Source organism: Tympanuchus pallidicinctus, unplaced genomic scaffold (genome assembly GCF_026119805.1).
Source record: "Tympanuchus pallidicinctus isolate F22 unplaced genomic scaffold, pur_lepc_1.0 scaffold25, whole genome shotgun sequence".
NCBI classification, from domain to species: Eukaryota; Metazoa; Chordata; class Aves; order Galliformes; family Phasianidae; genus Tympanuchus; species Tympanuchus pallidicinctus.
The window spans coordinates 3782439-3809023 of NW_026294742.1; the positions used below are offsets into that span (position 1 = coordinate 3782439).

A 26585-nucleotide genomic window follows, 5' to 3' on the forward strand; every position below is an offset into this window, starting at 1 on the left:
TTAATGGCCCGCGCGCAGGCGCGACGGAGGACGCTCGAGGCCGGGCTCCCCCGCGCGGCGCCTGACTGGAAAAGCCGGGCACGGCGCGGGGCCGAGCCGCCTCTTCCACCGCCAGCCGCCCGCCGCCGCCCCTCGTCTCGTCCTGCCGTTGTTTTTCCGCGCCGAGCGCCGCGCCGGGTGAGCGAGAGCGGGCGGTGCCCCGGGGCCCGCAGGCGGCCGGACGGGCAGCCCCGAGGGACGCGGCGCCGCCACGTGCGGGCGGGGCGGCGGAGCGAAGCGGGGCGGGCGCGGCGCCGCGGATGGGAACGCGGCTCCGGCGGTGCTGCGGGGCCGATCGCGGTCGGGGGGACTGCCCGGCACGCGTCACCGCAGTCGGCGGCGGAGGCGCCGTCCTGTCAGCGCCTAACGGTGTAATGCGAATTAACGGATACCCGAGGCAGAAATTCCCTACAATAAAAGACGGCGTCGCTCCGCTCTGCCCCTGCCGCAGCGCTCCGGCGCTCCCCTCGTAGCGGCCCGTGGCCCGCGATCGGCCGCCGCTCCTCCGTGCCGCCAGGGGGCGCCGCGCTGCGCGGGCGGCACTCCGGCCTCTCTCAGTAGTGGTGGGCGGGGCGCGGCGGTGAGGCGCGGCTGTGCGAGGCTGCGCTGTGTCGGTGCTCCGTCCCGCGCTGTGAGGGGACGCGCCGGGCTGCGGCGCTCCGGTGAGGGTAGAGGGCGAGGGAACGGGCTGGAGGCGGTGTGGCGACCTCGGCCCCGGGTGAGGGCTGGTAGCTCCGGAGCTGTGCGTCGGCTTTCTGCGGTTCTCGGCCGTTTGTCCGGAAGCGCAAAAAGCGCTCGGGTTCTGCATCCTCTCTGCTGTGGGGAATTTCGTGCGGGAGGAGCGGCCCCGCCTCTGAACGGCTCGAGGCTCTGAGAGGTCGCTGTGTGGCGCAGCCCGGCCAATGCGCGGCGTGGGCTGGGGGCTGAGGGGCCCTTCTGACTCGTTCTGGAAATTCAGCCTGGCTGCAGCAAGGTGTTCTGGCACAACTTCAATCTTACACGTTGAAATCTGTGGGTGCTGGGCTTTGTACAGAGCCTTGCTTTCTGTGATCCCAGAAGTTCACTGTTTGATTCGTTTTCTTGTGTTTGTAGATGCTAGAGGTTTTTAAAAAATGGAGTCAGATCGGTTAGGTACTGATTTTCTATCCCTCGATTGGCCCTGTGGTCATCTGTTCCACTTTGCACCATCTTTCTAGCACAGCTTTACCCAGGCACAGCTTCTGTAGTGGGGTTCACGTGGTTATGGCTGTTTATTGCCTGCGGATCCATCAGCAAGGCTGCGAGTGTGCAGGTGGATGCTTTCCATGTTCAACGTCTAGAAATACACAATGTTCTTTGTATATTTAGGTGGGGTGAGTGGAGTTCCTGTCATTCTGCAGATACAGAGTGCATGGGATGGAGCAGCTCCCTGTGAGGACAGGCTGAGCTGAGACTGCAGCATGGGGAGGAGAAGGCTGTGGGGAGAGCTGAGAGCAGCACTGCGGTATCTAAAGGGGCTGTAAGAAACAAGGGGGCAGACTCTTCAGCAGGATGTGTTGTGATGGGACAGGGGGAATTGGTTTCACTTCATGAGTAATCAGAACAAATTTCTTTATCCAAAGCTACACAACAGCTCGGTGCAGCGAGTGCATTTATTTCCTGCAGTCTTGGGACTGTAGCAAAATGGAGAAATCCAAAAGGAGGTAAGCAATAATAGCATGCTTTTTTATTAAAGACCTTGGCTATTAATTTTATGATGACATCTTATAAATTCAGCAAGACAACAGACGTCTATTTTCATATGGATGTTTAGTGGTCTCTATGGAATGTTATTAATCAGAAAGTGTTCCTCTTCAAATGTAAATAAATAAAAAGCTCACGAGTAACCAGATGACTTCATGGGTTTGTGTTATCATAACACTATCAGTAAAAGCAGTGTTCCTTAAGCAGTGTGTCTGCTGCTTGGGTAAACATTCAGAAATTTTGTGTGACATGCCTTGCACTTGAACACAAAATTTCTGTATGTTTTACCCAAGCTTGATTTTTTTTTTTTTTAACTATTTGTAATGTTGCGTTGCTGAAAGTTCAACTAAGTTTGCCTTAGAACAGTTCAGAAGGTTTTAGAGGAAGTTGGGCCTTGTAGATGTCTACAAAAACTTGTGCTGAAAGCTCTTGCAGGTAATTTTACAAGCACTTGAACTGAAACTCTTCAAAGTGGATACAGCTGCCCTAACTGCACATCTTCAGATGCACAGAATTCTTTTGTCAGCTGGATGGGCCCCACCTCCTATTGAAGACATTCAAATAATATTTTATAGAAGAAGAATTTATTTCTTTTGCAAAAAGTGCATTTTGTTATTGTTTCATTGGCTTTGTTTTAGCTCCTTGCAGCACACAGGAGCAGTCCAAAAATCCCCTGTTTCCTCCTATGAGGTTTTTACTATTAAACTACTGGATGTTGGTTGTTTGTCCATTTTAGTGGTGTATTATTCGTGCTGTGCATACTTTCTCAGCTGATCTCCTGCAACTTATAGGTGTGGATTGTTCCAATAACTTTGTGGAAGCAAGACTTTTTCAGGCTGCAGCCGTGTTTTTCCTAGCTCAGTTCAGCTGATTGCTAGGGTGAGACTTGAGCCCATTCGATTCTGTTGCCTGTTATGGAGTTCAGGAATGTTTGTTGTCCTAATGTGCAAATTTTTGTGGTGGCAGCAGTATTTGTTTGGGGAGAGAGGCTTCAACACAACTGGTCCAGCAAGTTTCATCTGGTTGGATTTTTTTTATTATTCTTGTTTTCCAAACCATGTGAAAGTAAACTAGATGGACAGTTATGCTTAATTCTGCTTTTTTAGAGGTTGAATTTGTGAAAACAGGTAGGGTGATAGGGAAACATTGTAGTATCGTGTAGCTGTCAGCTTCTACATGCAATTGCATACTTTTGTAATATATTAAATTTACTGAAATCATTCCATTAGTGTGGCTTTGTGCAAAATATTTCTCTTTTTCTTTTTTTTTCTTGTTTTTTTTCTAAAGATTAAAGCCTGGCAAGGTTCGTGTTATTCAACTGCTGCCTCGGCCTGAGGTGCGTGCAGCTGGACAATCCATTGCTCACCCAGCTGTCAGGCAGTTTCAGGACAGATGTGGTGACAGTCTGGATCAAGTTGGGTATGCCCAGAGTCAGGGAAGAAGGTTAAAAGAATTCCAAATCAGGTGATAAAGACATTATATATCTTTTACTGAGCACAGCAGGGGGCTCACACATAGAGAAGTGTGGTTTTAATAGTATAAGTGGGGCTAAAGCAGAGGTCTTACTCTTTGGTATTTCTTGTGGTAACCTGAGGATGTGTATTTGCTCAGATTTCCTACATTTCTGATTTTCTAATGTCAAGTTTAACAATGGCTGTTGAACAGCGTGTGTTGCTAGAAGCCTGTCGAGGTGTAATAATTTAATCTTGCTCTTCTTTCTCTTCTTTTGTTTATTGAAGTAATTTTGACTAAAATGGGGTGGTAATTATTTACAGATCAAAAGCGTGGTATTTTGTTCAAGTAGTGGAGCAGCTGCTCAGGCTTGCTGAAGGAGGGAGGCCCTCTGCGTGGCAGTGTGCTGTAATTGCTGTGTGTCAGCTCTCTTGCTTATTGGGCCATCTCTGAACCAGTTATTTCTTAACACCATTTGAAAACAGGGCCGATGGTATCGCAGTCACAGATTGCCATGTTGAGCTGGTGCCTGTAGAGGCAGAACTGTGGGGGAGGTGGGATGAGGGGTAGATGTTGGAGAGGCCTGACTGTTCTGGAAAGTCTGATACAGCTGATTCACGGCAGAGAAACAGTAATGTTACCTCCTTAAATCACAGAACACACCCCAGTCAATCGGCAGCCTGATATTTCGTATCCCTGCAGGCAAGTGGGCTGCTTGAAAACACCTCGGCTTTGCAGTGGTGCACTGACCTCTCTTTATGCTGGATGAGTAGTTCTGTTTAAAGGTACTAATGTCAGGCTGTAAATATTTTGTATGTGCCCCTGATCTCTGTAAAATCAGACCCTCAGTGTTATTATTGAAATTACAACTAGCCTTAGTTCCTGTTCTTACTGCTGCCTGGGTGTTAATAGAGGAAGAGTACAAAGATTCTAAACTTTCCTTCTGTTTCAGTTACCTAGAAAGGAAGTTCTTCTATCTCTGGGCAAAAAGGACATTTGGACAAGTTCTCCCTTCCAAAGCCAGGTGAGTGAAGTTCAATGGATGAAGTGCTATGGATTTTTGTGTTTTTGGTGGTGCTTGTTTGTTTGGGAGGTGTTTGTTGTTATTTTTTTAAATATAGTTTAGTACTGTAACTTTGGGCTAAGAGTCTACTGGCTGACAAGAAAATACTTGGATGTCTATTGAGGTAATTTGAAGATCTTCTTTGGATGTTCTTCTTGCTTCTGCTTTTTTTAATAGCTTTTTTTTTTTTTAATAGTTGTGGTTAAACCTTAGTTATTAAATTCAGAGGAACTGTGTTGTCTGGATGAAATTCAACTGTGCATGCATACAAATGATGGGGTATGATTATAATACCTGCTTTAAATTTAATGATGTTTCAAATTTATACCTAATCTCGAACACAAACAGATCTTCAGTTCATTTTAGTGCTTGAAGTATTGTTTTTAGCATGTCTACATACGTGCATCTGACTTTGAAATCGTTTGGCAAATGATTCGCTTCTGTTGTAGGTGTTCTATCAGCTACTAAAAACCAACACTTTGATACTCTTTTCTTGTTTAATTTTCATTGCCGTGTTCATTCTTGCTTCACCACACCCTTGGGAACCGGTGCAGCTCCCAGTGGGAAGAGCTGCCTTTGTTACGGTCGGAGCGAGGCCCAGCGGCTCCTTGTCCACTTCCATTGTGCAGCACTGAATGCCTTCTGCCCTGCCTCAGTTGCTGAACAGAAGCTGTTCTGTGAACCTTTCTGCCCTTCCATCCCATATGCTGAATTTGCATTGCTTGCTTCAGCTGCGTGTAAACTCGGGACAGTGATCCCTTCCTCCCTTTTCCTCCCTTTTCCTCCCTTTTCCTCCCTTTTCCTCCCTTTTCCTCCCTTTTCCTCCCTTTTCCTCCCTTTTCCTCCCTTTTCCTCCCTTTTCCTCCCTTTTCCTCCCTTTTCCTCCCTTTTCCTCCCTTTTCCTCCCTTTTCCTCCCGTTTCCTCCCTTCCAAGGAAGATGAGTGGAAATACATTTTCTGATGTTCAACAAGGGATGTGAACAGTGATTAACTGCCTCCTTAGATTTAGGACTTCCTGGTTCTCATGGCTTTTATTTGCGATGTTCTGTTAGTGCACCTAATCACACAGATAATGTATAGCTCATTTCTTTTTTCTTTTTTCCCTGCTTGAGTGCTTGGAATGACTTAGCAGCTTGGCACAGGGTAGGTAGCTGTGAATTGTAGGAGGATCCGTGCGTGTTTCAGTGAGGAGCATAGATGGCTTCTGAACCCGTTGATGTGGCCCATTTCTTAAAGGTCATCTGGGCTTGTTGTGTGCTTTGTATTTGCTCCCCTGTGTTTGCATGGGTCCTTCCATTTTCCTTCTCTTCATCCAAAATAAAAATAGTCAAGAAAATTTTGGGAAGTGTTCATATTTGAGTTGCTGAGGCTTTCAGCTTCATAAACCAAGATCAGATGATCTTGACCACATGGAAGAATGTTTCAGCTCCACTCCTCTATCTGAATTTTCAGTTGTTCACAATTCACTAGAAATGTAGCATCACTTCTCACCTGGTCAGGTGTGATGATTAAAGTAGGGTATAAAAATAGAGGCTGCTCTACTGGAATTAAACGATTTGAAGGTCAAATGGAACTTGTGAATCTGTTCTGTGCTTTAGCACCCATGTGGAAGGAGAAGTGATGTACATTACCTGTGTCAAAACCGAGGTTGTTAGTTTTTGAGCCTGTTTAAATGGTCCCTGGGAAGATTTTAAATGTAGGATGACTTAAGACCAGCATGCTGCTTCTAAGGACACAGTGGAAATATCAATGCATTATAAAATCAAGTAGCGTTTGTATTTATTTCAATATCTTAAACTAAGAACAGAATTGGGCAGGGACCATGTGTGCATCATTGTTTATCACTGGGGCCAGTGGTGTGATCTTTAAAACAGAACTGAGCAAAAAGGATGTCAGTTGTTCATATGTGTGAAGTCAACTGGCACTCAGATATTTGGCAAATCAGTCAGTGTCTGCCTTTCCTTTCTTGACTATAAGAATCAATGAACCGATTGCTTCTTGTCATTTAAGTATCACAGTAGTGTAGCACTTCTAAAATGCAATAGATGCTGTTAGGTTACTCAGATAAGATTAGAAAATTTGTATTAATGTTATTCATATTTAACCTTGAAAACAAACCTGAAATTTGTCTTGTAAATCTTTAATCTGTGCAGATGCCTGTATGAGCAGCACATCCTTCAAAAAACTTTCAGAGTGTGGAGAGAATGGTGGGTTGTCTGCAGAGAAAGGCAGCTCAGCCTCAGAGCAGACAGCCATTACAGGTTTGTCAAGTTACTTTCTATCACTGTACATACATGGTAATATGAGAAACTGGCATTAGGTGCTGAAGAAGTTACTATTACTTGTAGCTAAGTAATACCAGTAGTGCTTCTAGGTCAAGTGCAGTGTCTTCGTTGCTTGTTTTTAATTTATCTTTCTTCCTATCTCTTTAAATTTATTTTCTTAGGGTGAACCCAAAAATCTCATATCCAGCATATCTTTAGAATGCAGCTGACCTTGAAAGAATCCCACTTCTAGGCACTGGTAGCTATTTTACCAAATAACTTCTTTCATTTTTCAGGCACTTACTCCACAGTTTGATATTCAGGGCTTGGAAAGCTTATGTATTCCAGCAACGGAGAAAGAGGAACAAATATTATGTTGCAGAATCTCATGGTAAGTGTAAAAGAGGCAGTAACTACTTTTGTTTGGGGGCACACTGAGATGGGAGCTACCAAAGGGGAAATATTTGCACAGAATCTGTCCCTTGAATGTTTGCATTTACCTTCTCCACCCTATGAGGGTGTAATGCTTTCAGGTCCAGATGGTTGTCTGGCTAAAACTGCCAGAGGGGTTTCTTTTGGTGCACTGTGTAAGGCTGTTGGTGAATAAGCTTAAGGGTCTCTCCCTCTGATCTGAAATGCATTTTTATGTTTGCTTGTGTTTAACTTTATCACTTTATCACATCACCTATTCAGACAGATATTTTTGACTAGAATGCTGTTGGAATTCTCTACCAACTATGGCAGTAGAAATAAGGCATTGATTCCCTGTGCTTTTTTTCTCCTGAATTCATGATTCCTTTCAGCTTCTGCTGTGCAGCAGAAAAGAAGCCCAAACTTCTGAAGTTCCTTTTGTCTTGTGAAGCTTCTTTGCTCTGCACTGGATGTCCTACTGATGAAGTTGCCTGTATTGGTTGCAACTTCCTTCGGTGTCAGGGAATGTGCTTCCTATAGAAGGGAAGATGACTTCCTTTAAAGATTTGTGACGATTTTTATTCTGGGCCAACTTGCAAGATGTTATTGTGTCTGTTTGAATACAAATGTTGTCCCAGGATACAAGATAGACTGTCATCTTGAGAAACAAACAATACACTGTCTGAAGTTCCTTTTTTTTCTTTTTCCTGAGATCAGAGTAATTACAGAAGTAGCTGTTTGTTACTTAGTCAAAACAATGGAGAAGTGACCTGTTTAAGATATGTGAATGCTTGATTCATAAGATGACAGAGAAATCTTAAAATAAATAAATAAGAGTATTTTTTTGAGGTGTAGATGTGAAGTAGCATAAAATCAGTTATATTTTTTGCATGATTTTTTTCTAATGAATTTGCTTCAGTGGCATCAGCTCTGACAAGCCAGATTTTTGTAAGGAGGCAGAGCAGTGCACTGATAGTGGTAAGCTGGAATTTATGACGCTTCTGACTGAGCTGCTCTACAGGCCTCTGAACAAACTGGGCTCATTTCTGGTTGAGTTCTCTGTTTGTGTTACTTGAAAAGCTACTGATGGTGGCTTTTTTTTTTAAGTAACCAAAGAGAATTCTGCAATTCTTATTCCATGAGGCTGTGTTGAGTATTTTTATACAATTTTACATCCTGTGAGACAAAGCAGAGCCGGTGGCTGATAATTCAGAGTTCTGAAGCAGTGGCACAGCACTGTCAGCACGTCAGAGGCCCTTTCCACGTGACACAGTTAGGCACGGTGGGTGGTTGTGGCTGTGACTCTGGTGTCATTGTAGGGTTTCCCACGAGGTGTCACTGTGGGGGAGGCTGGAGGTTATTGACCCGCAGTGGTGCAGAGTAGTTAAAAATGCCAGATTCTTGCATGAACTTCAAGTGCTGTAATTTTTTGTTTTGCACAGCAAAGAAGCAAAAACTGCTCAGGACGTGGCAGCACTGGCTGGTTTATGTTGATGTCCAAAGGACAAAACAAAGGATGCAGGCTGTGGCACTGGCATTCAGGGAAAGAACCCGTTTGCGGTAAGAATGCAGTGGAAATAAGCAGAGAGAGAATGATGATAAGGCCACCATTTTTCCTTGTATTCCATCATCTTTCCTGCAGTGACTTTGTTCCAAGTTTGATTTCACTTGAATTCCTCTAGTATGCCCATAGACTGTGGCCTTAAAAGATCTCCATTTGTATCTTTTCCAGTGAGAGGAAAATGATTTCTTGCACAAAACTGCGGAACTGTGTTTGAATGTCTGTAATGTTGCCTTGCAGGATATCCTGGGCAGCATGGAGGAGACGATGCTGTCAGGTCTGTGCTGGACGTAAAATGAACATTTTGGCTCTGCAGCACTGGGCTCAGAGCCTGCAATTTCGAGTAAGTTTTAGCAAGTCCAGCCTCTACCATTTCAATGTTTAAATTGCAGATGGGTGTAGCTAATATGTTGCTGATTAATAAGAATAATTAAAAAGTTTCTGTTATTTTCTTTGCAAATTATGGTAATTTTTGTTTGATTATTTTACAAGAAAAAGTATTTACAAGAAATGTAGGCAAGGCAAACTGGAACCATGTCTTATATTTGTTGGGAAGCAGCCAGAAGAATTCTTACTGTGATAGTAGTGAAGGTGTCAGAATTCTCTCCACCTGATAACTAGCCATGAGGTAAAAGAAAATAACCAGCATGTGAGCATGCAGCTGTGTTGTTCTGAGCAGGCTCCTGCATCCAGCTCTTGCGAGTGCTGAACTCCTGTGAGGTCCAGTTGACCATTCAGTTAGGAGACAAGCACGAGTCACCTGTTTGGCAGCAACTTGCCTCTTTGTAAGACAACATTCCTTCACTCCTAGTGCATTTCTGTCAGTGTGTTTAACTCTATTTTGAGTAAAGAAGTTCCATCTAGCATTTTATATTCTTGAGAGGTTGCCAGTTCCTTCATTTCAGCTAAAGTGATTTTCTTTTATTCCATGGAGCTGTTGCTTTTTGTCTGTTTCATTAAAATAAAAAAGAAAAAAAAGATCAGATGATGGTATTTAATTCTGCCTTCACTCTAAGATAGCAGCACTACCTGTTTTAGGACAACATCATGCTGAAGAGATAAGCTTATGGTTTGGGAACTCATCTTTCTGAAAGTCTGTTATCCTTTCTTATTTTGGGCTTCTAATATTCTAGTATTATTATTCTAATATGATTTTGGGCTTCTAAGGGGAAAAAAATGTGGGAATATGAAAAACAACAACAAGAATCCCATATATAGTATAAAGTGAACTTTCTCTGTGTTTTTGCCTTTTCTATGCTGCTTTTGCTTTGGGCATTTGAATGAACTAGAGTAAGAGAGAAGGCTGTAAATACAGGAGGAATGACAGGTTGTTAAATTGGCTGGGGCAAGGTTGGTTACCATGGTTTGCACTTTATTATCCACCCACAGCTACAGTGATTAAAATAATTGTAGATTTTTGTTGGTTTTGTTTACTTGGAGAAAAGCTCATTGCTTGTGGCTTCCACTTCTATGGGGAATTTTCTATTAACTGTGTGTTCTGCCCACCCTTCTTTGTTCTGCTTCCCTAATTTTGTCTTTTTCTCATTTCTGTCCTCTCTTAATTGTCCTTTCAGGCTTGGCTGCAGTGGCGGCACCTGTATTTAAACAGCCAGAGTGCCAAGCAGAAGGAGACTCAGGCAGTTACTCATCATGTGCACAGGGAATTGAGGAGGTGCATGGAAGCATGGCTGGAATATGTGAACATCCACAGGGAAAAGAAACGTCAGAATGGTGAGTGAAAATGGTGAGTAAGGGCAGGATGGGGCTCAGCCCCTTTGCTTAGGGCACCATTACTTTTATTATAGCAGGCACTGCAGTGCTTCCTGCAGCTGCAGCCTCAACAGATGGTGAGGTGCTACCTGGGCAGTGCGCTGTTGCAGGCCTGGCTGCCTCAAATTCTGTACTGAACTGTCAGGATGATCAGCTGCTCTGCACATCATTTAAAAGAAAATGCTTTACTGGTAGCTTGAGGAAACTGTGTGTGTTTCAGTTTGTATTCTGATAGAGAAATGTGAGAAGGATCGATTCAGGGCTCTTATGAACCGGGCTGTGTGTGGATTTTCTTGGTAATTGAGCAAATCACAGATCCTACAGGGCAGTAAAGAGAAGTACAGTAGTTCTTTTGTTACTCCCTTGAAGTCACCAGTACAAATTCAGATGTTTGGGTGAATGCCTGTTGATGGATGATAGTGGAAAGGTGTCCAGCTTGGCTATCTGGAAACTGGTAACAACTATACTGAAATGTGAGCTTGTGTATATTGAATAAGTGACGCAGTGGCACTTGTTAAATCAATTTGTTTTCCTTCTTAAATTAGTACTGTAAGTTACTGCTTTAAAACCATCTTTCTGATCGAAAGGGAGAATGTAGTCCACAGCTGAGTGTTAACTGGGTGTTTTTACCATATTCTACAGTGTTAGAGCTACTTTTGCTTCTGGACCTGAAGTAAATGAGTCCAGAATGGGATATTTTACAAACAATTTGTCTGTTTATTTTCTAGAGCTGGCTCAAGAGCATCTCCAAGGCAGGGTGGTCCAGCAGTGTTTCTCAGATTGGCGTCTGTCATGGGAGTGCAGGAGAAGAGTGCATGCTTACCAAAAGGACCTTGATAGACTGTCAGCAAGGATTACCTTAAGGACAGTCTTTGCACACTGGAGGCATTGTATCCATTTTCTGTGTGGTCACCAGCAGGGACAGGTTAAAAAGATCACTGCAGGGGAAGGATCTGGTTAGTAAGCAGGGGTATCATGTAGCAGCATGGGTGGTGAAGGTATCATTAGAAGGATGTGTGTAAGGCCATACTAAGTAAAGCTATTGTGATCACAGTATGTTAGCCAAGAGCCTGCAGGAGAAAAAAATACCTGCAAATGGGAAAAGAATCTGTAAAGCTGTCAGCATCAAGCTGTATACAGTGAGCTTGTTTTTTTGTAATGTTCTTGTGTCAGAGTTTATCTTGAGCTGTGCTATTGGTTGCTGTGCAGTGGCAAATTACAAATGTATTGCAGTAAACTTTCCAAATCTAAAAGCTTGACTGTGATCAAGATATCTCCCTATAAATAACAGTACTGAAAATTCAAATGTTGAAGCAAATTTAGATGGGAGATCGCATTCCTGTCTGTGAGAAAAGGTTGTGTATTTATCAGGGTGAGTGTTTCTGTGTAAAAGATGCTTTAACTCAGTAACAGATGTTGTGCTGTGTGTGGAAGAGACTCTGCAATGTGAGCTGGCTGAAAAGCACCACAGACATCAGCTGTTGGTAAGAGCACGGTTGGGTTACAGCATGGGCTGTGGAGAGAATTCAAACACTTCTTCAGTGTGCCTTGAATACTAACAGTGGTACATGGGTACTAAGTGGGGACTGTGCCATTTTCTACCACAGTGAGTTTCCAAATTCCAGAGATAGAATGGCATTGAATCCAGATGGGGAAACTGCAACTCTCTGAAACAGTCATTATTCCAATTAGGAAACTAGTGAAGTAGCATATTAAACTTGATTATATCAGGCTATCCTGTTCCCTGGCCTTTTCACCATGAAATAGAATTTTCCTCTAGATCTTCTGTGATGTCTTTTTCCTTGTTTCTTTATGTATCACTGCCCTAGATGTTTGTCTGCTTACTCTGATTTGCTGCAAGGAGAATTATTTGTACTTCCCTCTGTAGTAATCCATGCATGCTTTCCACGTGAGATAGCAAATGCAGCAAGTGGAGTGTTTTTATTCACCCCTCACCCCCCCCCCAAAGAAAAGGAAAAGCCTACGAGGACTGCTTGAAAGGTGGACACAAACCTTCAGCTTTTTTAGAACTGAATTCTTTAAGTGTGGATCATCAAAAGAATGGCAGAAAATCTGGTTGGATCGTAGATTGGAAGTGTTAGTGACCATAAGAGCCCTTTAAGGCAAGATTCTCACATAGTGCTGTTTACTGTGTTTATTTGTGAGCCAAAGTATTGTGGAATTGTGGGAAAAAGAAGTGCAGCTACTTCAGTGTGTTAATGCTTTTATTCTGCAGAGAAGGCCTAAAGGGGAAGTGGATCTTTTCTATTATTAATAAGAGATGAGTTATGAATACTGAACTGAAGATGTAGACGAGGAAAGGACTTGAGTAATGGTGTTGGTAGTCACTGAAAAAGTTAGTTGTCTCATGTAAAACCCTGAGAAAGTGGAAGGGAATTTTAGTTTAAATGGAGAAGTGATGATCTGTGGGAGGAAATTGGATGGCTTTGTTGATGTCAAGATCATAAATGTTAGGCATTGCAAGGAGGAACATCAAATATCTGCTGATGGGAGCAGCCAGTTCTAAACTGATGAGTGCTTGCTGACTTGGATTTTGTGCAAGTGATTTGCATTTCTTACTCCTACAGAAGTTTGGGTTTAAGGGTCTTCAGCAGAATGTCATGAACAGTCATCTTCATCAAGTGAGAAGAAATCTCTCATTCCACCAGCACCAAGTTACAGTGAGTGTGACTTTTTTAATTAAATCACTGACTGTTTCTAAATACTAAGGGACAGAAAATCTCTTGCCTAAGTCCGTTGTCCACCTTAGGTATGTTGTTTTAGTTTTGTGTTTTCTAGTGTTTATCATGACTTTTTATTTGGCCACAACAAATTAAAGCAGGTAATAAAAAAAATTTGTGAAGCAGGGCAGCATGCTGCAACGATGATTGCCTGCTGCATGCAAGTTTAGTGAGACACTTAATCTTTGTTTGGGTTCTTCTCCTTCCTTTAAAAGCCATGCTTTTTCATATCTTTATTGTTTTGTTTCAGATGCTGCAGAAGTTCTGGAACTGCTGGAAGTCCCGTTTGGAAGAGAAGGAGGAACAACAACAGCAGGCCTTAACATCTGTGGCTCATGCCCGTTACAGGTATGCAGAGAAATATTCATATGAATTTATACAAATTTGAGATTGGTGAGCCTTGGTTCTGATTTAGTATCTGTTAATTGGAGCATGACCCTCTTTGATTGGAGCATGACCCTCTTGATGCAAATTGCTGGTATCTTTCCTGTGTAAAACATTTTGTATCTCCTACTTCTGTGTAAAATGTGATGGGGAGATGGGTTAAGCCTAATTGGAGACCTGTCAACATTGGATACAAAAACTGGAAGTTCTCCAGTGAGAGCAGTAGGCTGGAACATGGGCACGGGCAGAGCTCAGCATCTTTCTGCTGCTTTACTCTGTGGGAAGTGGGAAGCTGATGACTCATGTATGCCAGCCCTGATGTTGGAAGAATAGCAATAGAGAAAATAAGGCTTTTTGTAGAGGCTGAGTTTGTTTAGTCTCAGAAATAAGTCAACATAAACAAAGCAGCTAGAATGCTTTTAAATTTGACCTGAGGAGCTTCGTGGGATGTATGTGTTATGAATTTGGATGGATTTTTATGCTTTTTCTGTCTATTGGTTCTTAATGCTGCCATCAGTCAGTTCAAAAATTGCAGGATGCTCAAGTACTCCAAATGCTGTTGCCTTAGAACCTTGTTCATTGCTGGGTGAGGATTAGCAGGGAAGAACGAGAGCTCTACTGGACGGCTCTGTGCTACTCAGCACAGCATGGCTTGTACAGCACACAGATTCCAGAGCTCGAGCTGAAACTGAAAACCATTGGCAGCTTCCAGTATCCTCCAGGAAGGCCCATTAACTCACATTGTTTACCAAGCTATAAATTTAAAATGAGCTGTAATAGCTACCTACCATCAATTGCCTGGTGAGAGTCCAAAATATATTTTAAACTTCAGACTAGGGAAGGGCTGAGACTTGCTAACAATCCAATTAGTGCACCCACATGACTGAGTTTTAGAAATAACAACTGTAGTGCTGGGTGTGTGCTGTTCCCACTAGATTAGCTCAGACTTTTGACTAGGATGCTTCTACCCCAGGCTTCTTCTGTGTGAGAGTATATAGTGCTCAATTACAAATGCATATCATTGCATCTTTGGAACGTTGTTTAATTCTTGCCCATCTCTGGAAGGGAGGCAGACTAGCAAGGAAGGATTATCTTCATCTAGTGAGAAAGAAAATTTGATGATAGCAGCTAACCTTGCCTTGTTTAAAAAAGAAGGCTTTGGTAGAATTCAATCAGTATTGAAATCAGACCATGCTGCTTTCTGTTGTCATAACATTTTTCAAGTTCTGTTACAATGTTCCTTTTTGTTTGTTTGTTTTTAAATAAAAATAAAAGTAGAGTAAGATCTTCAAAGTATTTCCAAGGGAGAAGTTGGACTGTATGTGTAATGGGTGAGAAGTAAGAAGTTATTATATAATTTTCTTTGTTTGTAAATAAATAAATGAATCAGAAGTTGGAACAATCTTTTGAATTATCTGAGTGAAAGCAGGCAATTATAATAACTTCATTAAATTCATTGGTTTTGTCTCATGTACTCTCCTTAAGGTTTCAGAGGACAGACTAATTGTCTGGTAGTTTCTGTTGTTTGTTTTCTTGCTTTAACCCAGAAAATTGTGTAGCTACCAAATTTCCCAAGAGGTCCAGCTTGAGGTGGAAGATCAAGCAGCTGTTTGAGCTGTAGATAGGTTGCTCTTTTGAAGTTTATGAAATAAGTTGTGTGAAGGAATTTATCTTCTGTGCTGATAGTCTTCCTCTTTATTTGCAGGAGGGTGTTGATGAGACATGTGTTTGACACATGGTTGGTGAAGGCGTGCAAGCAGCAAGAATACAGGATGGGAGAGAACAGGGTAAAAGTAACTTTTTTCTTTAGCAGGCCTTGCTCAGGAAATAGAGGGGTGTTTTCTTAGTCACTCCAAGTGAACCTTAGTTAACATGAAATGGACTTTGGTGTTGTAAATTCCTTTTTTCCTGGTGGTGGAACCAAGTTACAGAAACAACCAGTATTTACTAATCATCATTTCAGATTAAGCTGCTTATTTATAAATAGAATCAGGCAACTGATTATCAGAACCGTTCACACGAGTCATTCACTTATTCCCTCACAGTGTGCACATATATGTTGGCATTCTGTTTTATAGTTACCTGGTTGAAACAGTAATAATGAGAGCCAACCTGGTGTATTTAAGAGGTATGGGGTTCTACTGACACTCTAGCAGCTTTAGATAGGTGTCCAGGAGGTTCCTGGGGAATATTTCAGTTCCAGATGTATATATGATCTTGCAGTCTTAAATACGTAGTAGCCACTGCCTTATTTTGTGCTCTGTAAGTTACATGACAGTGTACACAGTTACACAGTATAGTGCAGCTATAGTCAGTGTTAGCATGTGCTGGTGGTTTTGTGGAGATGCATCTGGCTGTTACTGTTCTGAGTTTATCTCTTCATGCAAATTCAACAGAACTTGTCAATAGTTGGGAGTCTTTCAAGTGCTACTTATTAGTTTCCATGTTTTCTTTTTGGTCTGCTGTTTTCTGATAACAGTTTCTCCCTCCACAAACACAGGAGCAGGTAGAACAGTTGACAGGAACTCGCGGCAGTCGGGCTTTGTGTCCATTGCTGTTCAGTGTGAAAAGATGAAAATAAACATGGGGCAGTTCTGTCTGTTGACTTTGAATAAATGTCTCTTCCATTGCTTGCAGCTGACCTGTGTCATGTATTCATTACCATCTTCTCACTATTATAGGCTGTACTTCATTTTGAAAGGCAACTTTTGATTTCTTTCTGGTGCTTTTGGCGTAGAAGAACAGCTGCACGTCTGGAAGAGCAGGAGGACTTGGCTCGTGCAAGAGATCACTACAGGAACGTTCTTCTTCTGAATGCTTTCCATCTGTGGAAGAAGAATACTCAGGAGAGAAAAATGGAGTAAGAAATTTTTTAAAGGGGAGAATTATTTGGACTGGCCCTTGTGGTGGCCCACTTTTGACAAAGCAACATTTAATTCAGTGACTCTGACTCCTTATTTGTGCTTCAGATTATACTGGTTTATCTTTCACTGAGTAAACTGACAGTAGCAAATATGGACTCAGGCTAAAGATGTGCAGTAACGAGGATTGCACTGAGGGAGAAATAATTAAATTGTTTCTCCTATAGGAAGCTCAAGGAGATGCAGGCCTTAAGGTTTCACTGTTCAAAGTGTCTGCAGCAGTCTTGGAACAAATGGAGAAAGGTGAGACAGTTAACAGCTGGGGAAAAGCTTAAATCCTTTTTATTTTATTCAAATTGCTTGTACCCACATGGCTACACTTTAAAGGAAATTATTTTAAACACAAATCATTCCTAAGTCCTTCTCTCTTCCCAGGTGGATAAAATCAATTCAGTGTGGGTGGAACAGGGATAATGCAGGAGTGAAGGGAATTAGTCTTCATCTTGTTCACTTTTCTAGGGATGGTTAGAATGGGACTATAGCTTTGGAGATTTATCTAGGAATGTTGCCATAGTTAGTGTGATGAAATTGTTCCTAGTATGTTCCACCAAATATGTCCTTCTGAGATCTAGCCCTTTAGCCCTTTTGAAAGGAACAGCAGACTGCAGCACTAGTTTGTGGACCCTTTACAGCAAGATAAAGGATCAGTGTTTCCCCAGAGATTAGGAATGGTCCTTTTCCTTCTGCTGTCTGTCATTGCTAGTTTTCTCTTCATCAGTTATCTATTTTATTTTTGGCATTTTTTTTTCTCCCTTCCATGTAGTACATGCAGCATCAGTGTGAGAAATGGAGGAAGCTGGTGCAGGCAGACATGCATTATCAGCACGTGCTCCTGGGCAAGATGTTGGCAGCCTGGAAGGTAAGAGAGAATGCCTTTTTCTTTGTGGAAACTTGTCTGTGTGTACTTCAGTGTTTCAGTGAGAAACTCTCTTCTCAAAGGCCCTGGCAGCTTAGGAAATCTCACCTCTCTGCTTTTCTTACAGAGTTATCAAAATAACATTCACTGCATTCTGTACCAAGTAGCTGAAAAGGAGGAACAGCACACTAGACTGCTGCTGCGGTAAGGTTGTGTTTGTGTTCACTTGTGCAGTGCAGCATGAGAGAGGAGTAACTGCACTGTAATCAGTTACTGTGTTTCTTTTGCTTGCCACCCTCGTAAATTTTTGAGCATTTGGTGTTGAGTATTGACTGTGTCTGTACTGGTCTAACTAAAAGAATTCAGCCACTTACTGGGTCACTATCTATTTTGCTTTAACTTTTCTTTAAATTATTGTTACCATCTCACTGACTGTGCCTGTTGCACTTGCAAGAGATTATTTGTGCTCAATTCCATAACACACCAGACAGCAAGCTGTGTCATTCCCTGCAGTGCATGGATTCTGACTGCTGTTGCACTGAAGGTACCAGGTGAAGTGAGAATCATTCCTAATATTTTCTTTTTCCTTGTTTTCATTTTGCTTACAGGCAGCTTCTGCATTTGTGGAGGGAAAATGCTCTTGCTCTTATACATGAAAGAAAAGTGACTACTCAAGCAGATGAGCACTACCAGAGAGCAATCCTGTTAAAGGTAGAGCAGATATACTAAGGTCTGCACAAATGCTAGGTCAAGTGGGGTCAAGTAATGCAATTCAAAGGAATCAAAACTTGATCTAAGAGCCACTATCAAGAAAGGCCTAAGAAGTTGTGAGAACCAAATTCCCAGTTCCAGGTTATTTCAACTGGCATCTCTGAAACTGTTTTCTGTGAGTGAGCTCTTGTTACTTTCCTCCTCCCCATTTCCTTAGGAGGAAGTGGTCTGATACGACTACTGATAGCAGTATTACCTGTGGGGAAGACAGAAGAATGCCTTGGAAAAAAATGTGAGGGGGACCCTCTGAAATTTCATTTGTAGGAAATTTGCACCATTTTGCTAAGCCTGATGTGCAAAAATAAAATAGAAATGGTTGTGGTACCAGCAGTGTGGAGTACACTGCTTCCACTTCTAAGAATATTACAGTGTCAGTCTGTATCCTGTCCCCTGTTTGCATCACATCTTTCAGGTGTTGCAGCACTGGAGGTGCACTGCCTCACTACAAGTGTATCACCGTCAGCAGAAGGTGGCAGCTGTGATGGAAGCCAGGAAACATTTGGATGCAGGTGAGCTGATGGGGATATTAAACTCCCTAAAAACTTAGCTATCCATGTATGGTCCCTAGAAAGGCGTAGCTTAGTAGGGCTGTCTTTTATGTTGTCAGTATGCATGACTTCATGTTAAGCCTAACTGTTTGGTTCCATAGAATGGGGAATGACCTGGGGCTCCAGCATTCTATTGAAAGCTGCTTATGCCTCTCTCTCAGTTCCCTCTCTGTATAATGGATGATAACACTTCCATCCTTAATGGAGTTTTCCATTAGTGATACTGAGATGCTCAGACATCTCTGTTCTGAAGGCTGTGTCATTTTATCAATTATTGCCTCTAGTCGCTAACATGAAAAGGCCCTCAAACTCTGCAAGCATTGTCATGATTTCTTGTAAACAGTGTGGCTGATGACTCTGAAGCACAAAGAGGTCAAATGATTTCCTAAAGTGTAAGTAAAGAGTGTCAGTGACATCAGGAAAGACTTGCAGAAGAGGGCAAAGCATCAGGACTGGCATCTGAAATTCTTCAGCATCCTTCTTCCTAGTGCTGAGTACTGTCAGTGAGAAGTATGGCCAAAACAGCCTCGAGGAGTAGCTGATCAATCAATAGCAGCTGAGACTGAGTTTCTTTCAGTGTGGTAGTTAATTTGTCTTTTCTTGATAGTGCGTTTACAGACCCTGTTTCTTTGCTGGAAGGAATTTACTAAGGAGTCTCTGATGATGAAGGTTCAGCAGCACAGAGCAGTGCAGCACCATCAGCAGCACCTACTGCAGAATTACCTGGAAAAATGGAAGAAATACCATCAGCAGTGCATTGAGAAGATGGTGAGATGGATCAGCAACCTCGCTAGCAAGTTGCTTAGGGTGGGAAGTTGCTGGTGTAGAGGAGCAAGTGATGTGTCTGGAGAAAGAAATGATAGTCTTGGCCCAGGAGGAGTTTAAGTGTATTGTGCACTTAGGAAGGAACATGCATGTGCTTTGCTTGAAGAAGTGTTGATTAGAACTAACAGATGTAACAGGGGACGACAAGCTGGGCTGCCATATGTGAAATAATTTACTGTCGATGAAGTCTTTTTTGGGGGCTTGAAAATTTGCAGATGGTGTTACACTGTAGAGTGGGTGGCTGGCCTCAACAAAGGGTAAATGATGAAGGCCCCTTGGTACTTGTTTTGCTCTAGTAGCATTTGGCTCAGATAAATTGGATTTGTGTGCAAGTGACTCATTTCTTTTTTTGCCTTGCAGCTACTGCAGAGAAAAGGAGGACAGCTAATGACTCATAGGCTTCGCTCTACTTTCTTTTTGTGCTGGAAGACAAGGGTATGGAATTGGCCCTTGGTTAAGTATATAACTCCTTGCTGATGCTTATTCCTTCTTCTTCTTCATGTTTATTTCACGTGAGACCAAACAAAATTATTTAAACATTCTTGGTTCCATTAGCTCAGGAGACTCCTTACGTATACTGGGTGAACTGAGTAGGTATTCAGCAATGGTTCTACCAGCACTTCCTCTTTGGTCAATGCTGCATTTGGCTAGTATTTCTGGTGTGGCACATGTAAACTCCCAACCTGATTGTACAATATATATTTTTTTCTTATAGCTGTTGCAGCAGCAATGGGAAAAGCGGCAGACAGTGCAAGCATTGTGGCACTGGTCACTTTCATTGCAGAGGAAGGTAAGGCTGTGTGAGGCTCAGGGGCAGACAAGTGTGTTTGAGACTGTGCACATCACACATAGGTCTGACTGCAGAGTGCACACTGTGCATCTCTTTTTTCCTTTTCCTCTTTGAAGTGCTGTATATCAATTTAGTATGCTGGAAAACTGTCCCCAGCCCCTCTTATCCAGTTAAAAAGAAATTCTGTGTGTTTTCCCTATCTTGTCTTAGCTGACTTAAATCCCTATTTCCTTGTCTTTTTGGTGGTGTCCTGCTGTAGCTGTACCTGTTACTGTCCAGTGGAACAGAGAATGTTCTTGTCTGCAGGGGGAGTCTGTCACCCAGAACTTGTCTTTGTAATGCTTTCAACTGTCTGCTCTTTATGTTGTAGGTGTTCAGTGCTTGGCTGAGATTTGCCCAGAGGCAACAGCAGTACAAAGAACGCATTGAAAAAGCCAAAGGAGTTTATCATGCTGCCCTCCTGAGAGAAGGTGTAACCAGGATTTTGAGGTACACTGCTGGCATGAAACAGTTGCGGGGAGAACTCCAAGCCCGGAACCAGATGAAGGTAAGAGACAAGAGTGATCTCTTGGATACACCCAGGGCACTGATCTGCTCTGATCTATGGTCAGTCTGACTGTGTGTGTGTGTCTGCAGTGTGTATGTATCTTGGAACTCTGTATCTCAGCTCTTATTTGGATCAGACGTATGCTTTTGTATGTGGTGCAAAGCAAAACACCTTGTCCTTCAGCCCTGCTGAGTCTAAAGCAGTTCAGGCTTGTGGTGCGATCTGGAAGTCTTAATGAAGCTGTTTCAAAACTGGCCAAATCCTACCATAGGCAATGTAGCTGGTTAAAACCTTTGCCTGTGGTTAAAGTCTCTGAACTCCAGGTTTTAGCTGCATCTAACCCTGCCCTAGATTAAGCACCACTTATGCTTGCAAATGTGGGCTACAGTGTCACTTCTGCCTTGGAGTGTCTGCCCAGCCCTGTGTGGAGAGGATCATAGGAATGCCTGCACTGATTATTTTCTTCCTGTTCTTGGGCAGCTTCCCTAGCTCTTTTCCAGATTTTCAAGACATTGGTTGTTGTTTATTCATGTGCAGCTTGTCTTGTTACTGAAGCACCCAGTTAATTCTCTTTATCAAAATGTTAATGTGCTGGACCTGCTGATTTAGCATGGAGGAATAGTATGGCTCTCAGGTCGTCAGAATTGCAGTTCATTTCACTTGTGCTCTCCATGGGTGGGGTGGTGTTACTGTCTACTCTCAACAGTCAAATACTGTACTGTTCTTTGTGTTGGCAGGCAGCCTACAATCTTCACCAGTCAGTCTATCGCTGTGCAATGCTCTGGAAACAGAAGGCTCTCTACAAGAAATTAAATAAGCCTCATTCTTTTCTGCCACCTCTGAAGAAGCAAGTGACATTTGAAATACCTGATGACAGCCTTGAAACAAGAGGACATTCAGCAGAGGAAAAGCTGTGGCCTTCAGAATGCAGTGATCTTCCATTCCTATTTGCTGGCAATAACTCAACTCTCAGTGAGCTGTGAGCATAAAATTCTAGTCTCTCCTGCATTCCTCTGATGCCTACATGTAGTTCTACCTACACTCTGTGTCTGTGTGTCTGTGTATGTATGTGTGCATATCTGTGTCTTGGAGCACTACATCCCATCCCTTGTTTGAATCTCACATACAATTTTGCTTGTGGTTCAAAGTAAAGCACCCTGTCCTTTTGTTCAGCTATAGATACTGACTATAGATAGATAAAAACAAATTTAGGTATGTTTCCAAGTTTTTACAGTGGTGATGGTTATTTCCATGCAGTTTTCCTTTCTCTGACACTTTGCCACATGGCTGGTGTTGCTGAGCTATGCAGGAGCTGCTGATAGCATATATATTGCCCTTTAAGTAATGAAAGGATTTTGTGACTTCTCTGTTGGTGACAAGTGGAATAATCTCAGCCATACACTTTCTAGCTGGACTTTCTCAACATGCAACTATGAATTTATGGAGTATTGATAGTTTGTCATAGGATCTGTTACATAATGGAACACTTGATTAGTGTGTGGTGGAGGGATTTATGCCATTGTGAGAGCTTATCTTGCCCAAGTGACTTAGAGCTGTTACTGAAGCTCTTTTTTTCCCCACCATGGGAATGAAATCTGACAAAACAATAAACACACATTGAACCAGGTTGTGACATTGATACAGGTTGAAATCTAATCTTAAAAAACTATTGCATGCAAGGGCAATTTTGCAGGCAGGGGATAAGTGACAGAATAAAACTATTTCTTTAGCTTATGCCAATTTGAAATAATAACGATCCTATATGGTTCTACATGGTTTTGTTCTTTTCAGAGAGGTTGTCCGACGAGCAAGGCTACCACCACGAAGACCTGACTTCCTCATAGAATCTCTAGAAAGAAAGGAACTCCTGGGAACTCCTTTTTCCAGGTAGAAAATCTGTGAAGGAAAATGGTGTTACGCTGTGCTTCTCCCCTCAAATTCCCGTGCCTTTGTAATACAAAGCGTTCAGTAATTGTGGGACTGTGCATTGTCCTGTACTATCAAAATTGCCTTAAAATTTCAGATTTCTTGTGAAGTGGACAGGAATAATGGAACGTTCAAGTCAATTAAATAGCAACCAAGGCCTTTGTTTCATTAGTACAGTGTTTGAATGGAAAGATGAGAGATTGCCAATTTCCAAAACTCAGGCTGAATTGTCACCACTGAAGTTGTTTCAGCCAGGGTTCGTGTGAAGGATCTGGAGCAGGGTGGGTAGGCATCGTAGAAACCTTAACTGCTTTTTGTTTTTATTTTGTTTTTCTTATTTTTCTTGTTAAATTGAGAGTTGCTTCTGCAGAACAGAACAGCCAACTGGAAAGTTTTAAAAATATGATTGTTTTTTCCCATTTGAAAGGATTTTTTAATTAGTTTTTACAGCAAGGTCAGTGCAGGTCTGGATGGAGGTAGGTTGCTAGCAGTTCTGTGCCATTATGGTACTGCTGGTGGTTTAGGAAGCCAGTTAGTGCCCTGCATGGCAGGAGCTTATTTCAGTATGCGAGGTAATAGCAAGATTCTGTTTATTTTTTTTTCCACTGACTGTGAAGTATAAAGCCAGTAGGTTGAAATGTACGGGTACTTTCTTTCTTCCTTTATAGATCAGAAATGCCTTTTCAGCCAACAGATGTGAACAAATGTTCTTCTCAGAATGGGAATTTAATGTTAACAATGGAAATGGAAGAAAACACCTGTAAGAGGCTCTCTCAACTGGGCAGTACCACTCACTGCTACTCTCCTCTGACACACAGTGCTCTCCCATCTGTACCATCGAGGACAAGTGATGTGCACTGCGCTGTTCAGAAGCCAGAGTTATGGTCTCCTGCATCTTTCATGCCCCAAGTGAAAGCTGGAGCAGAAATGGTGAGTGTATTGCTGAAGGGAAAAACCAGTGTGCTCACTGGGCTGCTGTCAGCACACGAGCAGCTTATTGCTGTTTCTTCCTAGGACTGCTCAGGATTCCCTATCCAGGTGTTGAGCTATTTTTATTTTCTGCTAGCTGTCATCTTAGAAACTGACCAAGTGAACTGTCTGAATGTTTGAGAACCACCAATCTAAAGCAACATTGTGCTTGCTGGCCAGCCCATGTATTTTAAACTACAATGCAAGAATTTGTACTGGTCTTGTGTCCTTCCCAGTAGGATGCTCCTCCTAGCAATTGACCTGGGGGGCAGCTCCTTCAACATTTCAGAGTAGTTTGCCAAGATTACAGGAATTTAAGAAACTTAGGTTAGGAGTATTGGCTATAGCCCAGAACTTGCATCTGAAATTCATTTCACCTACAAGGATGTGCTTGCATTTTAAACTCCTCAGTTGCACTCAGAATAAAAGGTATTAATCTTGATGGAGTACTTCCCTGCTGTCAAGGAAAGAACTTATTTTTTTCAAATAGCACAGAACAAGTGGTGCCTGTGAGACAGGCTCAATAATTGTAGGCAGTGTTTTCATGTGAGGAGGGCTTAGTAGCTTGGGACAGGTGCATTCCTCCTGGTAGGAAACTAAGGAAAATCATCCGAGGAACAAAATAATGTCTTTCTGACCTTGCAGAAAGGAGGTCAGCCTGTGCGTGGTCAGACAGGAGCCTGTTCCAAAGCTTGTCAACAGAGAAAAGAGTTGGAGAAATTGCAACCAAGCTTAAGGTCACATTTGCTGTCACCTGAAGAATTACTGAGAAAACAGAGTCACCAAAATGCAGGTAGGTCCTCAGCTCTAAGCTCTAGTGGTTACATGTTCTTTCAGTCTATGAAAGATTGTAGTTCAACTCTCAAACATGGGAGACAAGGCATTCTTGTATGCCAACATCAGGAGGTAAAGATTCAGCCATTTATTTTGGACTGGTAATAAAGCTGTGTGGATTCTGCTGAAGCATAGAACTAAAGCCCTTCTGGAGATGGAAGGATTGGAACTGATCGGGGTCAGGATTTTAGCAGTGTGCTAGCAGTGGGGTATGCATGTATACCCAGCATGAATATGAAGCTGAGCTGGAGAGGGTAGAATTCACCCAGCACTGCTGGAAAACTTAAGAGGATAAATGATGCCTGAGCACCTCTTTATACTGCATTTATCTTGATGGGACCAGACTTACTTCTACAGTAGATATAAAACAAAAAATTATCAGCAGCATTTGTAGTACAGAACTATTCTCTACAGTATTTCTCATCTTTGTTATGTTTAAAGTGAGAGCCTGTAATGCTGTCAGGACTCCTGCTTTCTTAGCTATGATCTTTTGAGTCAACAGATGCCATGTGGTTACAAATTGTGAAAAGGACTCAAGGGTTTCATGTTTCCTGTCTATTAACCTGACTTTCCCTGATAAGAAGAAACAGAATAAGTGTACTTTTCTTGCTTGTGCCCTTTATCTTCCATTCAGCTGAATTGGAAGAAAGAAAGCGCAGTTCCAGAGAAGAAATAGTGCTACAGAGAAAGCTAGAAGCAGAGCTCCAGAGCATCCAACAGCAAATGCAGTACTACTTCAGCAGGAAGCAAGAACTCAAGTAGGTTGCAAAGCCTCTACAGCCAGCCTTTCTTTGTGCTGTCAGCTCAATATTGGCTTGTATGAGCATGTCTACTTATGGAAATAACCATTCTACTTCACGGAACTGTGAACTAAACAAAGGTTTCTGTCCTTTTAGGAGTTCACTCCAGGTGAGAGAAAAGGGTACAAGCACAATTTCTTTTGCAGTCTGCAACTGGTTTAGTTTTATACCTTCGGCAGTACTGGAGAAACACTGACCAAAGTGTCACTGGCCATAATCTGAAGGCAATGCAAACGAAGTGTAGCTCAAATGAATCTTTCAGCTCTTTCATCACAAGGGGTGAATTTTCAGGTTGTCACACACACACACAAAAACAAAAAAAAACCTTCCACTAAAACTGTGGACTTGAGAGAGAGCTTCTCCAATAGAACATTAAAAATGTATTTGAAGTGCTTGAAAAAGAATGGGGGTTGGAGGAGTGGGGTCTGTCATGAAATGCAGAAGTCTGGGAATAGGAGTAAAGGTGGAGATGACAGCTTCCAGACACTTTTCTACTTCCCAGCACCCCTTATTCCCCTTTTTATACTTTCATCCCTCACTGGTTTGGGACAAAAACAAAACAAAAAGGCATTAGTTGCACATCTAAGTTGGATTAGACCGCTGAGCTCCTACTTTGGATAAGAATCCTTCTAATCCATTTTATCAGGTCTTGTCGGCAGCAGGCAGAGATTCTACACGAGTGGCTAGAAAGGAGAGCACAACCACAGGATCAAGATAGTATACAGAAAGTTCAGCAAGAATTGGACCAGGTGAGTAAACAGCAAACAAACAAAGCAAAGTCTAACTTGTCATCTCTATGCTATGCACTTAGCCTGAAGGCTAATGGCAGTTGTGGGAATCATTAGTAAGCTGTTACTAAAATAAAAAAAGGGAAATTTGTAAGCAGAAGTGAGCTGCTGAGCTCAGCAGGCTGCTGTGTCAATGAATCTTTGTTCAGAAGTGTAGCTGCAGCTCCAGTAGACTTTTCAGTTTTGCTCCACTGACCGTTAACGTAAAAGCTGGTCGAGCTCATTCAGTCTTCCTCAGTCAAAAAGACTAAACACTTGTACAAACAATTCATGCCACCTTCTTTACTTTCAGTTGGAGGTGAGGATCAGTGCTCTCACCAAAGCACAACACCGAGAGAGACAGCACGTGCAGAACCTGGTTGCTCGCCTGCATGACATTCAGGTTGCTCTGGATACGTAAATTCATATGAACCCGACTTCCAGAAGGAGTGGCTGCAGTTTTCACCCCTTTCATAGCAGGAAAGCATAGAGGATGGAAAGAGATGTATGCATTCTCTTAGTCCAGGTGTGGTACTTCTATTTTATAAACTAACTTAAATATTCTTGCTTGTTTTATTTTGTTACCATAGTTGGTTTTAAACAAACAAACTTCACACTGCACTC

The 26585-nt window shown here is 42.4% G+C and overlaps 1 protein-coding gene across 7 annotated transcripts; it reads left to right on the forward strand.

Moving 5' to 3' along the window:
• Positions 1-73: 73 nt before the first annotated feature.
• On the forward strand, positions 74-26524 carry SFI1 (SFI1 centrin binding protein). Of its 7 annotated transcripts, none has more exons than XM_052689301.1 (31): positions 74-177; positions 1641-1721; positions 3049-3225; positions 4166-4237; positions 6430-6537; positions 6837-6931; positions 8394-8511; positions 8753-8855; positions 10087-10243; positions 11011-11172; positions 11696-11766; positions 12871-12963; positions 13274-13371; positions 15113-15194; positions 16089-16267; positions 16496-16571; positions 17092-17187; positions 17312-17388; positions 17793-17895; positions 18368-18464; positions 19111-19271; positions 19689-19763; positions 20044-20118; positions 20489-20665; positions 21403-21644; positions 22457-22552; positions 23260-23521; positions 24206-24353; positions 25029-25152; positions 25841-25943; positions 26275-26524. In XM_052689301.1, exons 2-31 carry the CDS (start codon positions 1702-1704, stop codon positions 26380-26382), a joined length of 3555 nt encoding a protein of 1184 aa, XP_052545261.1. In that variant the 5' UTR covers positions 74-177; positions 1641-1701; the 3' UTR covers positions 26383-26524. The 7 variants fall into 7 exon arrangements, with proteins under 7 accessions (XP_052545261.1, XP_052545263.1, XP_052545260.1 ...); XM_052689303.1 differs by lacking the exon at positions 74-177 and adding an exon at positions 305-410; XM_052689300.1 differs by lacking the exon at positions 74-177 and adding an exon at positions 590-701.
• Positions 26525-26585: the final 61 nt, after the last annotated feature.

Bases quoted from the DNA above. Each gene is read 5' to 3' on its own strand.
- SFI1 (XM_052689299.1), top strand. From the start codon at position 2,266: ATGCACAGAATTCTTTTGTCAGCTGGATGGGCCCCACCTCCTATTGAA. The intron at 8,856-10,086 runs GTAAGTTTTAGC...TTGTCCTTTCAG, and splicing joins CTCAGAGCCTGCAATTTCGA to GCTTGGCTGCAGTGGCGGCA. The intron at 10,244-11,010 runs GTGAGTGAAAAT...TTTATTTTCTAG, and splicing joins GGAAAAGAAACGTCAGAATG to AGCTGGCTCAAGAGCATCTC.